This window comes from Peromyscus eremicus, chromosome 23 (assembly GCF_949786415.1).
Source record: "Peromyscus eremicus chromosome 23, PerEre_H2_v1, whole genome shotgun sequence".
NCBI classification, from domain to species: domain Eukaryota; kingdom Metazoa; phylum Chordata; class Mammalia; order Rodentia; family Cricetidae; genus Peromyscus; species Peromyscus eremicus.
The window spans coordinates 18512754-18527799 of NC_081438.1; the positions used below are offsets into that span (position 1 = coordinate 18512754).

At 50.7% G+C, this 15046-nt stretch overlaps 1 protein-coding gene across 1 annotated transcript in view; it reads right to left on the bottom strand.

The window, feature by feature from the left end:
• Rimbp2 (RIMS binding protein 2) overlaps positions 1-15046 on the bottom strand; it is a 78388-nt gene that overhangs the window by 11796 nt on the left and 51546 nt on the right. Inside the window, exons 11-16 of the mRNA XM_059249516.1 lie at positions 14833-14979; positions 13040-13198; positions 9966-10676; positions 8417-8534; positions 1620-1804; positions 885-1053 (exon numbers count right to left, since the gene is read on the bottom strand). Coding sequence (XP_059105499.1) covers positions 885-1053; positions 1620-1804; positions 8417-8534; positions 9966-10676; positions 13040-13198; positions 14833-14979 — 1489 coding nt within the window. The remainder of the gene's footprint in view (positions 1-884; positions 1054-1619; positions 1805-8416; positions 8535-9965; positions 10677-13039; positions 13199-14832; positions 14980-15046) is intronic.

Consider the following 15046-nt stretch of genomic DNA (forward strand, 5'->3'; position numbering starts at 1 on the left):
ACATATGTTGGGGGGTGGTGTCTTTGAGTCACCCAGAGTAGCATGGCCAGGTGGCAGCATCGAATCACCAAAGGCAAGTGAGCACAGTTACCATAATGGACAGCACAGGCAAAACAATGCCTACAATAGCCTGACTTTGGGGACAGGCTAATTAATCACGGTGTTTTTTGGAATGAAGTAGATAAGCCCGCCCAGTTTGTTTGATCTGTATAAGCAGAAAAACTCTAAAACAAATGAAAGAAAGGCTATATTGGGTCATACTAACAAAGCATCACAGCCTATCCACCGGTTTCCAGACTTGAGCTAATGACTGATCCAAAGCCTCTTAAAGGGAAGGCAGGTCTCACGAGGAAGGGCCACGTTATGACCAATTTTACAGTCAGCCCTCCTCCCATCCTTCTCCAGAGAGACCTCTGACCTTTTATTAACGTAACTGTACACTGGGGAGAGGGACCTCAACTGAGGACTTGCCTCCATCAGACTGGTCTGTAAGTCTGTGGGGGCATCTGTTTCGATTGATGATTCAAGTAGGGGTGGGGAACAGCCGTCCGCAGGCGGTGACACCCCTGGGTACTAAGTTGTAAAGAAACCTGGCTGAGCCATCCAGTTCGCGGTGGTCCGCTATGCTCTGTGCCTCAGGTCCCGCCATAACTTCCCTCAATGCTGGCCTGCGGACTGTAAGGTGAAATAAACCCTTTCCTCCCCAAAGCAAAGACTTTTAGCTGCACTTCCTCCATCAGACACGTGGTGTGTGTGTGTGTGTGTGTGTGTGTGTGTGTGTGTGTGTGTGTGTGCAACTCCCCGCCTTCCCCCTACCCCCACCCCCATGCTATGGACTGCTGCAAAAAGTGTAAGCACAGCAGATTCTGAGGGACTGCACTCACCTATTTTCTCCACGGGTGTGTTCAGAGGGAGGAAGCCTTGTCTCAGCAGCTGGTCCATCATCTCTTCATCATCCGCGTGGATCTCGGAGACCATGTTGCAGGGAATGAGGCCAAGCCGGGCACAGGTCTCCCCACGGTAGAAGCCATCTGCATCTTTGTCTCCATATACCTGGAGCCATGGCGACGGGGGTAGGGTGAGGTGGGGCGTGGGGGTGGGGTGAGGGGGTTGGGGAAGTAAGTAAAGCATTTTGATAGGCTGGCTCAGCCATACATCAGCCCCACCAATGGCAGAGTCACCTAAAGTCAAAACTGCTCAGAACACACTTTTCAGAGCCTACCCTTCACCTGCATCAGTCACAGGTCCACTGGCCCCGTGACCATGGCTCCCCGTCTTCTCTCCCCTCCCCTTTGTTGGTCAGACACGGAAACCTGTGCTTTTCAAATTCAGGGTCTGTAAGCATAGGCTCTGATTGCACACGTAGTACACGAGACACACTTAGGCATGCAGGTAATGTGTCTGACAGGTGAAGGCAGTGGCCCTTTTCCTAGGTGGAGTAGAGGCCTGTCCTATATTCAAGGCTTTCACAGCCCTGAGCCATCTCCTCCAACAGCCCTTGAGACTAAAGGGCTACTACTGCCCCTGCTTGTACAAGCACCGCCCCATCCCCCCCCCCCCCCCGTCTCTGCCCCCGCCCCTCCCCCCCACCTCCATGACACCACAGCAGCCATCACTACCTTGATGATCTGTCCTTCTTTGAAGGGAAGCTCCTCTTCTGCAGCATCAGGGTTCGGGGACATGGTGAGTGGGTCATAGTCAAACAGTGCCACAAAGATGCGGGCCGGGAGCTCCTCAGCACCAGGGTCGGTTTCCGACTCATCATAGAAGTCCGGAGAAAGGCGGTCTCGCCCGGTGTATTCATCTAGAGCATGCAAAGGACAGAGCACAGGGGTCATGTGACACCCTGTGGAACAGCTCAGGGGTGCATCTGTGGAAAGGACAGCCCTGAGTGCTCATCTTTGTCTGTTTGGGCTCGCCATGGGGCCAGAAATCCCCTAGAGGTGGAGTGCTGAAGCAGGTGATAGCTTCAGAACAGGACCTCACTCCACACTAAAGCCATACTGTGAGCGGAAGCCGTGGTAGCAAGAAGCCTTGAGTCAGTGGCTCTGTCAGCATAGGTGTTCGGTCCCCTCAGAGTGCGGATGCGACCCTCGGGAGATGCTTCCTGGGTCCTCAGCAGAACACAAGGCTAACTATACATTTATTTACCACTCACTCGCATCTCAGAGTTCAAAATGGCTGACAGCGCTATTCTCCCAGTTCTGAATGTTTAACCAGCGGCAGAAACAACCTCCATGGAGGGGAACTAATGCTTTTTCACTATCTAATTGTGATTTTTTAAAATCCTAATGTGTGTGTGAGTGTGAGTATGTGTGTGTGTGTGTGTGTGTTTGTGTGTGTGTGTGACTTGATACCATGAGGTGTGTGGTTGTCTAGCTATACCCACATGATGCTTATTGCAGACTCCCCTCATGCAGACACTGAACTCCACAATGATCCTGCCCCCTTAAAATGATGACAAATAGCACCTTTGGCACTCCCCACTCAGACACTTTTAAAAGAGGATTTATTTTTAATTATGCATAGGTATGTGCACGTGAGTGCAGGTGCCTCCGAGGCTGGAGGAGCCGGGTCCTCCAGGAGCTGGAGTTACAGGTGGTTGTGAGTCTCCTGATGCAGTTTCTGGGGTCAGACGTCCACTGGAAGAGTAATACATGCTCTTAACTACTGAGCCATCTCTGTAGCCATCCCCCCAACCCTCCTTGGACACTTTAGCTGGCTCCAGGGCATTTTCAGTACAGTGTCAATGCTTGGCTGTTCCGTAGTTTAGGGAGTTGTGATAAAGAAAGAAAAGTCTGTGTATGTTTGGGACAGGTGAAAGTGTTCTTCAGATACTTTCTCTGTATAGTTGGTCAAATCTGAGAATGCAGAACCTGAAATCCAGAGGCCAGTTGTGTACACTTGCACACACATGTACACAGGCATGCATTTCATAGAGAGGGAGACAATAGAACACTGGTTCTCAACCTTCCTAATGCTGTGACCCTTTAATACAGTTCCTCGTGTTGTGGTGATCTCCAACCATGATATTATTTCATTGCTACTTCATAACTGTAGTTTTGTTACTGTTATGAATCATAATGTAAATATCTGATATGCAGGATATCTCATATGCGACCCCGTGAAAGGGTCATTCGACACCCCCACAGGGGTCGCCACCCACAGGTTGAGAACTGCTGCAATAGTCTGTGGCCAGGTAATGTCCCGATCCTGTGAGTTGGCCAGAAACTGGAATTGGCAGGAGGAAGAGCGGCTTGGGAGATCAACCTGACCCGACAGCTATCTCTAGCCTGTGACTTGGGGGACGACATAGGTGGACAGAGAACACCAAAGAGGTGGCTTCTTCGCCCTCCAAATAATGATGATTTAAAGATGCACACCTGCACTAGGAAGGGGTCCTCACACTTGGTCATCACCCCATGGTTCCACAGTCGCCATTTCCCAGTCCCCAAATATACATAATGTTTACCTGTCCCGTGTCACAAAGTCTAAGGGGAAAAGAAGTGAAATATTCCAGATTTTAAAATGAGGTGAAATTGAGAAACCCCCACACCATACTGTCTCTCTGAAGCCATTTGTACCCTAGGGTACAAACCATTTGTACTGCTGTCTTCTTGTCCTGGCTTCTGTCCCTTTCTTGTTCGTGTATTGTAAACATGCCTTGAGGGCTGGGGAGTTGGCTCAGAGGTTAAGAACACTGGCTGCTTTTGCAGAAGACCTGGGTTCAGTTTCCAGCACCCAGGTTCCCAACAACTTGTAACTCCAGTTCCAGGGGATCTGGCGCCCTCTTCTGGCCTCCACAGACACCGCATGTACATGGAGCACAGACATAATGAATGCTAATAATACACATAAAGACAAATCTTAATTAAAACATGGTGTATATGTATGTGCTTATAAATAATATTCAGTAACTCTAAGAACCTAAACTACAATAAAACAAAGTTCCCTTTAATTTGTGCTTGGACAAAATCCTCTACAGCCTGATCTGTTAATTTCTTCATTGTGGTTTTGGCAGGCAGGCGTGAGAACTCCCACAGTCGCTCTTACAGGATGATGTGTGGAACCAGAGGCAGCTGTGAGGCCCCACTTGGGACCTAGCTGAGGTATGCAAGAGGAGCTTAGCTCCCTGTCATGCCACCTGGTTGGAGAAGTTTCAGCTATAGAAACAGCACAGGGATGGGAACTTCCGGATGTGGCCTAAACCAGCATTTGGTGTCTGTTCTTTGTGCTTCTCTGGGTTGTGTTATGTGGTACCTCTGTGGCTAGCAAGCCTCTGTGGCCAGGAGCTGAGTGTGACCCTAAGGACAGAGGCCTATGGCCAGCTTCCCCTGGACCACACCATTACATCCTCCGGGATACACAGGAGTGCCTTCGCTCAGGAACAGCTTACCCACATGTGCCATGCATCTCACCTAAATGTCTGATATTATCTACAGTGTGTAACATTTTCTTGGCAGGGATGGACTCTTTTGAAGGACTGGACTTGGTCCAGCTAGTGTTCAACTTTCAACATGTCCTGTGGATGCGGGATGTGCCATTTCCCCCCAAACTACCAGGAGAATGGGAAACAATGAGAGAGATTCCAAGTTGATTAGTAAGACCAACTCCATTACACTCAGATGGGTGATGCCATTCATTTTCAAGAAGGTGACACCCTCCCTACCGGCCCAAGCCTTGCATTCAATGGGTCAGGTCAGTAAGATTAACCCAAAGGCCAAAAATTCCTGAGGAAAAAAAATTAAGCACAATTAAATGTCTTTGGAAACAGAGAGTGAACTAAGGACCCTGGTGTCATTAGTTTAGACGGGGGGGGGGGGGGGCAAGGAACCTAAATCATGCAGAACATGGCTTACTTAATATTAGTTTTAGAAATCAGATTATTAATAGCCACCATATTTTACTTAGTTGAGGCTCCACTGTCTATTAAAAATAGACCCAGGAAAATATGATATAAAGACTTCATTACCCCTAGGAAAGAAAAATGGATGCTTTTGGAATAGAGCAGGTTTCTAAAATACTAATTGCTAATGTTTTTTAAATTTTTATCTTGTATTTTATGCTGTGGGATGTTCTGTATGGCAAATATGTTAATAAATAAACACTGATTGGCCAGTAGCCAGACAGGAAGTATAGGTGGGACTAACAGAGAGGAGAATTAAGGGAACAAGAAGGGAAGGAGCAGACTGCCTGGAGCTGCCACCAGGACAAGGAAGATGTAATGTACCAGTAAGCCATGAGCCACGTGGCAAAGTATAGATTAATAGAAATGGGCTGAATATAAGAGTAAGAGTTAGACAATGATAGGCCTGAGCTAATGGCCAAGCAGTTTAAATAATGTAAGCATCTGCATGTTTATTTTATAAGTGGGTTAAGGGACTGCCAGGGCTTGGCGGGACCCAGAGAGAAAACTCCAGCTACAATTTTATATGCATGCATGTGCACCATGTGTATGTGGAGACCTGAATAGGGCGACAGATCATCTGGAACTGGAGTTACAGGTGGTTGTGAGCCGCCATGTGGATGCCGGAAAATGAACCCAGGTCTTCTGCAAGAACAACAACTGCTATGAACCACTGAGCCATCTCTCCAGACCCTAATTGCTACTATTTTAACACTAAAAGAGAATTAAGGGCCAGATGAACATGTCCTCTGACCTCTGACCCCTGACCCCTGACTGTTAATCACTGACTCCTTAGCCCACCTGCCTGTGTTCTTCTTGGTGAGTGACAGACCTATCCCATGGATGGTTTCTTCTGAGGTCTTCAACAAGCACTTAGGGCTGTGGTTCCACACATGCGTACACCATGCAAAGTGCTGGGTTTAAATTATGTTTTTCACATGGGTTCTTGGGTAGCTATAAGAACTAAGAAGAGGCAAGGCATGGCTCATGCTCTTTCAAGTGTTAGGGTGAAGGATGTGATCTTTGTTCCACAGCATTACTCTCTTTGGGGCCAGCCACATGCCTGCAGCCTCTGTGTTCATCACCTTAAGAATCCAGACAAACCAGCCGGGCGGTGGTGACTCACTCCTTTAATCCCAGCACTCGGGAGGCAGAGCCAGGAGGATCTCTGTGAGTTTGAGGCTAGTCTGGTCTACAGAGAGAGTTCCAGGACAGGCACCAAAACTACACAGAGAAACCCTGTCTCCCTCCAAAAAAAAAAAAAAAAAAAAAAAAGAATCCAGATAAACCTTGCAGAAGGTTCAATGACAAGGGTCCCAGCCAAGACAGTAAAGGCTGTCCTTGGCTCTTAATGACAAGGGTATCTGACAGGACAGTGCAGCCTGTCCCCAGTGACAAGGACGCCTGACATGTCTGTGAGCATGGAATATCCCTGTCTTTCCTTTTTTCCATCTCTGACTTGCTAGGTGATTAGAATAGAAATCCTGCCCTAACTCCTTACATGACATATATCTCAGTGACCATAGAAATGTCCATTCCTGCTTGTGATGTCTCTGCTTGGAGTGGTGGGGTGGTGATGGGAGCCACAAAGGCCTGTTTATTTGGCCATGTGACATCTCCAGCAGAGCTGTGCCCTTCATCTGTCAAACAATAACACTGAGACTGGACAGCCACCTTGGCTAGCAGGGCATGAGCTGAGCCTTGAGTGAGCCAGCCCTGGCTCTCAAGCCTCAGGACAGAAGTCCCACCACCTGGGACAGCCCAGACTCATTTCTGCTCACTTGGTCCAGGTCGGTAGGCCAGGCACTAGGATTGGAGCACAGAGCCCTGCGCTGATCTCCTATCTTGGGGTCCGCGGTTTCTGAGTCTGGCCACACACCTCTTGCTATCTTCTGGATCACTGAAAACAGGTTTTGGTGGTGGTGGTGGTTGGGTGGGGTTTAGTGGGGTGGTGGTGTGTGGGATATTTTGTCAATGTGAGTATGGGGATGGAATCTGAGGCCTCACACTCCACCAGCTGCAAATACAACCAGCCGAGGATATCCAACATTCTATGACATCTTTAAGGGTAAAACAGATGCCTCATGAAGATTGTAGGGCTGCAAAAGTAAATGCTTCCCTGCCACTGCAGAAGGATGAAGGCCAGAAAGGATGCCTACGGCTGTGTGGCTTTCTCTTGGGGTTGGGGAAAGAGCCGTGTTCCAACACTTCTTGCTCACAGTGATTTGAATCCTTTCCAACTTGGGTCACCTAAGCAGATTTTCTTCCTCTCTGACGTGGCGAACCCGGTATTGTCTCCAGCCATTCCTGCTTAGCGTCTCTGCTGTGGTGTGTGTGCATGCGTGCGTGCATGCGTGCATGCCTGTGTGTATGTGTGCGTGTGTATGTGTGTGTATGGTGTGTGTGTGTATGTGTGTGTATGGTGTGTGTGTGTGTGTATATGTGTGTGTGTGTATGTGTGTGTATGTGTGTGTATGGTGTGTGTGTATGTGTGTGTATGGTGTGTGTGTGTGTGTGTGTGTATGTGTGTGTATGGTGTGTATTCACAAAAGCCTGGTTTATTTGGCTCCTCCCCTTCCCTGTTGCCTCATGAACACCACTTCTTAGAACTCCTGTCCGCATGATTCCACGCCAGGGGCAGCTGTTGCCCACGACCTGCAACCACCCTTAGCATGAGTTGGTAACAATCACCAAATGACAGCATTGGGCACCACTGGCAGAATCCCGAATGGTTTGTGAGAGAAGGAAGCCCAGCTGTCATGCAGTGGGTGGAGGTAATGGAACTGGAATGGATGGTGAGGTGCAGGGGCAGCGGTGGATGGGGCACTGATCTTGGGGACACTTCTAGCTTCCAAGTGTTCCCAAGACCTGCACCAATGTGGCCTATGCACGCAGATGACTTGACTTACCTGGAGCTCGTGTGGAATATTTGGGGTATATAATCAACTCAATCTCTCTCTCTCTCTCTCTCTCTCTCTCTCCCCCCCCTCTCTCTCTCCCCCCCTCCCTTCAGAAAATTCCTAAAGCACATCTCTTGAGTATGTCTGAGTGTGGGTCCAGAAAGGATTTAGCAGGAAGGAAGAATGGTGTCCTCCATGTGGGAATCTGGGAGGCACCATGCCAGGGGCTAGGGTTGATGGAGTAGGGGCAGGAAAGATAAAGCCAGGAGACGCAGCATTTTGTCCTCTCTCTCTCCTCCTCCTCCTCCTCTCCCCACTCTCTCTGGGTCTCCCCCCCCACACACACACACACAACGGTGGCTATCACAAGGTGAACCACTCCCCTCCCCTCCCCCACAACGGTGACTATCACAAGGTGAGCCCCTCTCCTCCCGCACCATCCCTGCCATGATGGATCGAACCCTGACCTGTGAGTCCTGTTGTCCTTTATCTCTTCAGTTATTTTTCTCAGACATTTGTCACGGGGACCAAAGTCCTCATGTGTGACCCCTGCCTTGTTTTTAATTCAGGTGGTGGACAGAAAGTGAATGATACGGATCAGGTCACTAACCAATGGATGGAGCCATCGTCGGCCGGTGTCTCTGAGGACCTCCGCCACCGTGAGGATACCTTCGGCTCACGTGATCCATCCGGTCTCCTCGCCCCATCAAAGCGGAGTTTCCTAAAATCTAGACCCAAAAGAATCCCGTGGTTAGGTCTGGTCGGCCTTGGAAAAGAAAGGAGGAGTTAAAGCCAAATCAATCCGGATTGGAAGCAAAAGCACTAAAGGCAACTAAACGTAGCTTTTAACTGAAAGGTTAGCTGAGTGACCCAGGGGAGAAGCCAGCTGGGTCCAGGACCCCGCTTTTTACATCAGGGTCCCTTCTGGACACACCGCAGTGGGGCTGGTAGTAAAAATGAGTCATAGGAGGAAGCTTTTGGTAGATGCTATTGCTCCTGAAGGTAAATCTTCTGAAGCAAACTGACTATGATTTACAGTTTAGGCGCCATTGCAGATAAGTCTTCTGGTTTTGTTATCCCACCCCCAAATGTGACACTAGCGGAGATCCACTGCCATAGTTCCCAAAGTCCATCACAGACAGAAGGGGTATGGTGGGTTCCGGACACTCAGAGGGCAATGTCTGCATGCTATCAGCTTTGATCATGCTCTGTGGTTAACCTGGGCCTGAACAGACCTCCTGTCTAGAGATGTCTACCTCTCATTTGGACTAGGAGTCAGAACTGACTGAAAGGAAGCAGATCACAAGGAATCAGGCTGGTGGAGGCCATTCCCAGGACACAGGAGCCAAGGTGTCTGAGCCGATAGCCATGGGCGAGACTGGGCGGACACCATGGGGTACAGGCAGCGCCTGGCGTGGACACATCACAGAGTGAGCAGCTCAGGAGGCGGCTTGCCGCCATGCTGGTGGCCCACCTGTGTGCCCAAGGACAGTCGAGCACAGCGGGGGGGGGGGGGCAGACGTTGTAGAAAGGATACAATTACAGAGATGTATGAAGCCTTGGATGAACCCTTGCTGTGTGGTAGACACAGAGGGGAAAAAAGACTGGGGGGTGAGTAAGACCTTAGAAACAATTTATAAAAATGAGTTTCTCCCCTGGTTATTCTCCATATTTTTAGACAGTTATAGATGAAAGCCAAAAGGAAAAAGAAAAACTTAAAAAGCCAAAACAACAAGGACAAAAAGCCTTTGATCACACCAGCATCCTCCTTGAGTCCCTAAGGATCATTTTGTGTGTGTGTGTGGAGGGGGTGAGGGGAGGGGTGTGTGTTTCCCGAGTTCTAGATATTCAGCAGTTCAGCTAACCCTTAATTAAAACTTAGATTCAGTTGTCCTTTAAGTAAAGCAGCCGTAACCATCGCTGATTCTGTGGGGGAGATTGTTAACTCCAAAGCAAGAAACCCTTCGGGATGGTCAAGCAACTGGGAAGCAAATGGGACTGAAGAAATCAAAAAAATGCAGGGAGAACCAAAGAGAAGAGCGGCCCAGAGAGTCCCCGGATGCACTCCGCAACCCGAACCAAAGGCAAAACCAACAAAAGAATGAGCTCGGATTGGTTTGGCAAGCGCGCGCGCAGGGGAGGATGGTTACTTGACACACCAAAGGGCCGTCTGCCACTCGGGGAGGAGGTTGTGCAAGCCGCTCAGCTGCCCTACTGTCGGGCATGGCTGGGCTTTTCCTCCAGACACCCCGAAAATCTTCGTGGTCGCTGGCCTCGTCCCAGCCATCCCTCCTGGGCACGGGCCTCTCCGGGCTGAGCTGGGGGTCATCGCTCCTGATGACGTCACTGGGGTCCACCTGCTCCCCAAAGTCCTCTTCGATGCTGCTCTGTCGGGTCAGCGTCCGCCTCCGGGCCAGTAGGGGCCTCGGGCTTCTCCTACAGGGACAGTGACCAGGGCCTGGACTGCATTTGATGGAGGTGCTCCTGAAACTAAATCGAGACTCTTCCTCCTCACTGCCACAGTCCAAACCACTGTCCGGGCTCCTGGTGGCCGAGCGGCTGAACCGACAACCTCTGTCTTCCAGAAAGAGATCCTCCATATGGATGCCCGGGCCCCTGTGCTCTGCAGGGAGCCAGGATCCCTGTAGGACTGGATGTCCCCAACAGGACCGCGCTGGCCCACGCTGCATGGCCAACAAGGCCCTGGCTCTGGAGGACCCCATGCCCTGCCTGAGCAGCGGCTCGCCATGCTCCGTGTCCTCCTCAGCTACCTCAGGGATACTGAACAGTCTCTTACTGCGGTGGGGCTGTTGGGGGAACTCGGGCTGCTCCAGGAAAGCGCCTTCCAAGCTCCTAGCCTTATGGCATTCCTTGGGGACAGCATGTGTGAGAGAGCGGTGTATGACCAGACATGAGGCGGTAGAGGAAGAAGAGAAAACACACACAGAATTAGTCTTGGCAGGGAGGCAGGGGGCAGCATGAGGCAGCCTTTGCTCGTGGGGACCTTCGGCATGCCTGCTGGGGCTCTGGGATGGAGCAAATGGGCCACGTGGTGGGTGCCGAGCAGGAGGTGAGGGGCAGCACACAGACGAGCCAGCGGGACGTCAGGAGCAGACGCCATGCGGGTGAGCCAGAGGGAGAAAGGGTGGACCGGATGGGAGAGCACAATGCTCCCAGGCCCTTTCCTGCTCCTATGCTGATGAGTTACCCAGAGAGTAGTGGAGGAATTTGTCTGCCACTGTGGCTGATTCCCTGCAGCCTGGGGACAGCTGCCACTGAGTGCCCAGAGTAGCTGGAGGTAGCCACACAGTGTCCCTGTCCAGTCCTGTGGACTGCTTCCTTCCCAGCATTGGCACCCCAGCCATCCACTTTTCCCTTAGCTAAAGCAATAGCCAGATTCCTTTAAAGCACACCTGTGTTCTGATGAACGTTGCCTTAACAGACCTAGTGCCTACTTGGTACCTACAAAGGACCAAGATCCTCTGCCTCTGCACCTGAGATTTATTTATTTATTTATCACATCTGGCCCATCTGGTCTCAGCACCTGGCCCAGAGCTGACCACTCTTGAGGTTACTACGCCAACCCTCCTGCATTCCGGCTTTAGCCAACGTCTCCATGTGCACCATTCCCTGCCAGCTCCAGCCATCAGCCTCTGTCTCTTTCCGAGAAGCATCTTTTGGTGTCAACCACTCACTGCCTGCTCTATACTCCCCTTTGGGGAGATTTGACTGATTCGAGGAAAGCTGCTCTCATCCCCTGCTGAAATCTGGGGGGTACGTCTTATGATGGGTGCTCGTGATGGCCTTGCCAGCTGCCCTTCCTCGCCGGTCTGTGGGCACCTCGGACCACGTGGGAAGGTTGTTTCCTCCTAGTACCGTCTACTGCATGCATCTGACACTGCCCACACGAGTGGGTGGGCCCCGGATCCACTAACTCATGGATCTTTCTCCTTTATCGCGCCACATTCAAGGATGTTTGGCTCAGGTGTGGTGAGCACTATGAAGGTGAAGGATGATAGCTGAAAGAGAGGGTAATACGGGGTAGGCAGGTGAGCTGGGCCAGTTGGAGATGAAGAGTCATGTGCCCTGGTCCCTCCAGGACAACCTGGCTTGGCTTAGCCAGTCACTGTAATATGGGACTATGGGTCTCATGCGGCCACAGCTCCCAACTGCCCCTGGCAGTTTATTAGGAGAACCTTGGAACCCACACCTATAAGAAGCCCGGTGGGTGAGCGGCATACACCTGTGGCTACCCTGATCCCACTTCCTCTAGGACGCTGCTGGGCTGTTTGTAAGAGGGTGGGAGCTACATGGGCTACCCCTCCAGCTTTGCAACACCCTTGCTGGCCCTTCCTTTGTTAAGCAGTTCCTGAGAGGCAGCTTCTAAATATCTTCCCCTGTCCAGAGAAGTGTCTGGAAGGTGGAAGGCACAGGTGTATGCCTTTCCCTGACCCACCCATGAACGCTTCCAAGGTGACTCTTGCTCTGGAACATGGCCTGGGGCAGGTAGGAGGAGTCTCTGGTTCAGAAGAGGTCTGTGTGGGACCCACTGGGGGAGGGTCACAGGGAACGAAGTGAGCTACACCATGCAGGACCACATGGAGGTCCCCAAAGCCCCTGCAAGGACTTTTATGGGGAAAACATCCATATGATCCCCATAGAGGCCCTGAGCAGACTGCAGTAATACACATTATCGTCTGCCCATCATAGTACAAGATGATGCCCACCTGCAGAAATAAGCCCTGCAGGTTTCACCCCACCCCCACCCCCATTCTCATGAAGTAGCCACCCTTCCATCTCAGACCTCCAGTGGTGGATGGTATGGACTCTCTCCTGGTATGGGGCTCCGGTAATGGACCCAGGAGTGTGCTATCCAAGGCCTCCTCTGGCCTCAGCTGCATGGCTCTAGCCCACCATGGATTCCTCCCCTTACACAGGAATGTGTGGCCCAGCCCCGAACTGCTGGTTCAGTACTAACCCAGAAGCTGCACCTGCTATGTGAGCATGTAAGGTTGAGGCTAGTTTTGTTGCTTATAATTCTATTCCCACTGCAGTGCGGCTGTGTCCAGGGGTTCCAAGTGGATCCCCCCCCCCCCCGAGTACCCAGCCCTCTTGGCAAGGCAGACAGGAGCAGCATGTAACTCCTGAATGTACTCGTGAAACAATCCCAGCAAAGGGGCGGAAGGGAGCATCCCCCAGATTCGGGGCACCCGGTCATGAGCGTAGTGCTCACCTTGAGGGCGTTGTGAGAGGTACCACTGGGCCGGCGCCGGCCCCCATCCTCCAGCTGCATCTCTGAGTACAGCTCCTCCTCATCCTCCTCCATGATGTCCGACAGGTCTGACCCCCGGCTGCTCTCTGTGTGGTAATCATCTCCATGGCAACAGTGCGGCTGTGGTCAAAAAGGAACATAGATGGGACTTCTTCTTTTTTCGATTTATTTGTTTTTATTTTTATGTGTAGTGGGCGTTTTTGCCTGCATGTATGTCTGTACACTGCATGTGTGCCTAGTGCCTGTGAAGGTCAGAAGAAGGCATTGGCTCCCCTGGAACTGGAGTTATGGACAATCATGAGCCACCATGTAGGTGCTGGGAATCCAACCTGGGTCCTCTGAAAGAGCTATCCTTAACCCCTGAGCTATTTCTCCAGCTCCTGATAGGACATCTTGCACATGCCACAGGCTCCCAGGCTACCCTCCCTGAGTCCTGGACTCGTATTTGCCAACTTTTAGAACCCGTGTAACCAGCCCATGTGGGCACAGTGTATGCAAACAAAGCCAGATACAACTTTGCTTAAGCAGCAGAGAGGGGACAGCATGGGTCACCCCACTCTGACAGGCTCGAGGATCCTGGACTCTGGAGGAGACAGAGCAAGCAGTGTTGATACATCACATCATATGATGCTCAACTTCCAACCTATCACTTCTGTACATCACTAGCTGAACAAAGGCTCAAGCCCAACATTGCCAGTTCAGATGGCTGAGGGCTAGGACACTCATGTGTACATGTCTCTACAGTGTCACACAAGAGGACATGATAGGGCAAGTGGTCACACGGGGTACACTGAGGCTTTTAAAAGAACTGTCATAAAGCAAACAAATGTGCATATGTATGTACAGGCACACACAGATACATGCTCATGTGCATATATATGTCCACATATAAGAACACACATAGGGCCGGTGGTTGTGGCACGTGCCTTTAATCCCAGCACCCGGGAGGCAGAGCCAGGTGGATCTCTGTGAGTTTGAGGCCAGCCTGGTCTACAGAGTGAGTTCCAGGAAAGGTGCAAAGCTACACAGAGAAACCCTGTCTCAGAAATAAAAAAAAAAGAACACACATAGGAACATGCTTACATGCACACTCATCACAATACACATACTCATACAGAGACACATAGATGCATAGGAACACATGCTGACATCCATATACATGTCCACACACACACACACACACACACACACACACACACACACATCTCTATACACAAGTGCACATAAACATGTACACAATGATCATAGGAATTCAGTCACATGTACTCACATATGAGCACATGTGCCCAGGTACCATATATGAGCACATGAATAAACATACTTAGGCACATTCATATCAGACAAGTAGACACGCATACACAGACATGCATAAAACACACACACACACACGTGCACCCACATAGACACAGAGAAACACATTTTCACATGTCCACATATGAGAACACATACATGTACATATTCATGTACACAGGTACACACAGAAGCATGCACACACACAGGAACATACACAAACAGGAACACATACACACACCATACACACTTATATACAAGCACACACATACACACACACACATGCACATATCAAATAGACACAAGGGCATACACAAATTCATGTGCGTACATAAATACTCTGACGTGTGGGCATACACATGCATATATGAACACATGGGCAATGTCTTCATAACTCCAAACTCCTATGCATCCAGCTAAAGCCCCTGGCAGCCGAGGGCTGATACAGGGGTATGCGTGCTCACCTGCTTGCCCAGCTCCGACCCTTTCAGGAAGTCGTCCACAGAGGTGCCCCTCCTCTTGACCTCAGGGGAGGCGTAGCCATCCTCCTCGTCTGAGTTGGCATATTGCCCAGCACTGCTCCGCTCCAGAAAGAGGCTCCTTTTCTCTAACTTGGAAAGCGAAAAGGACCGAGATGAGCAGGTGTGTGGGAAAGGGCTGGAGGGGACCCCAGGAGCA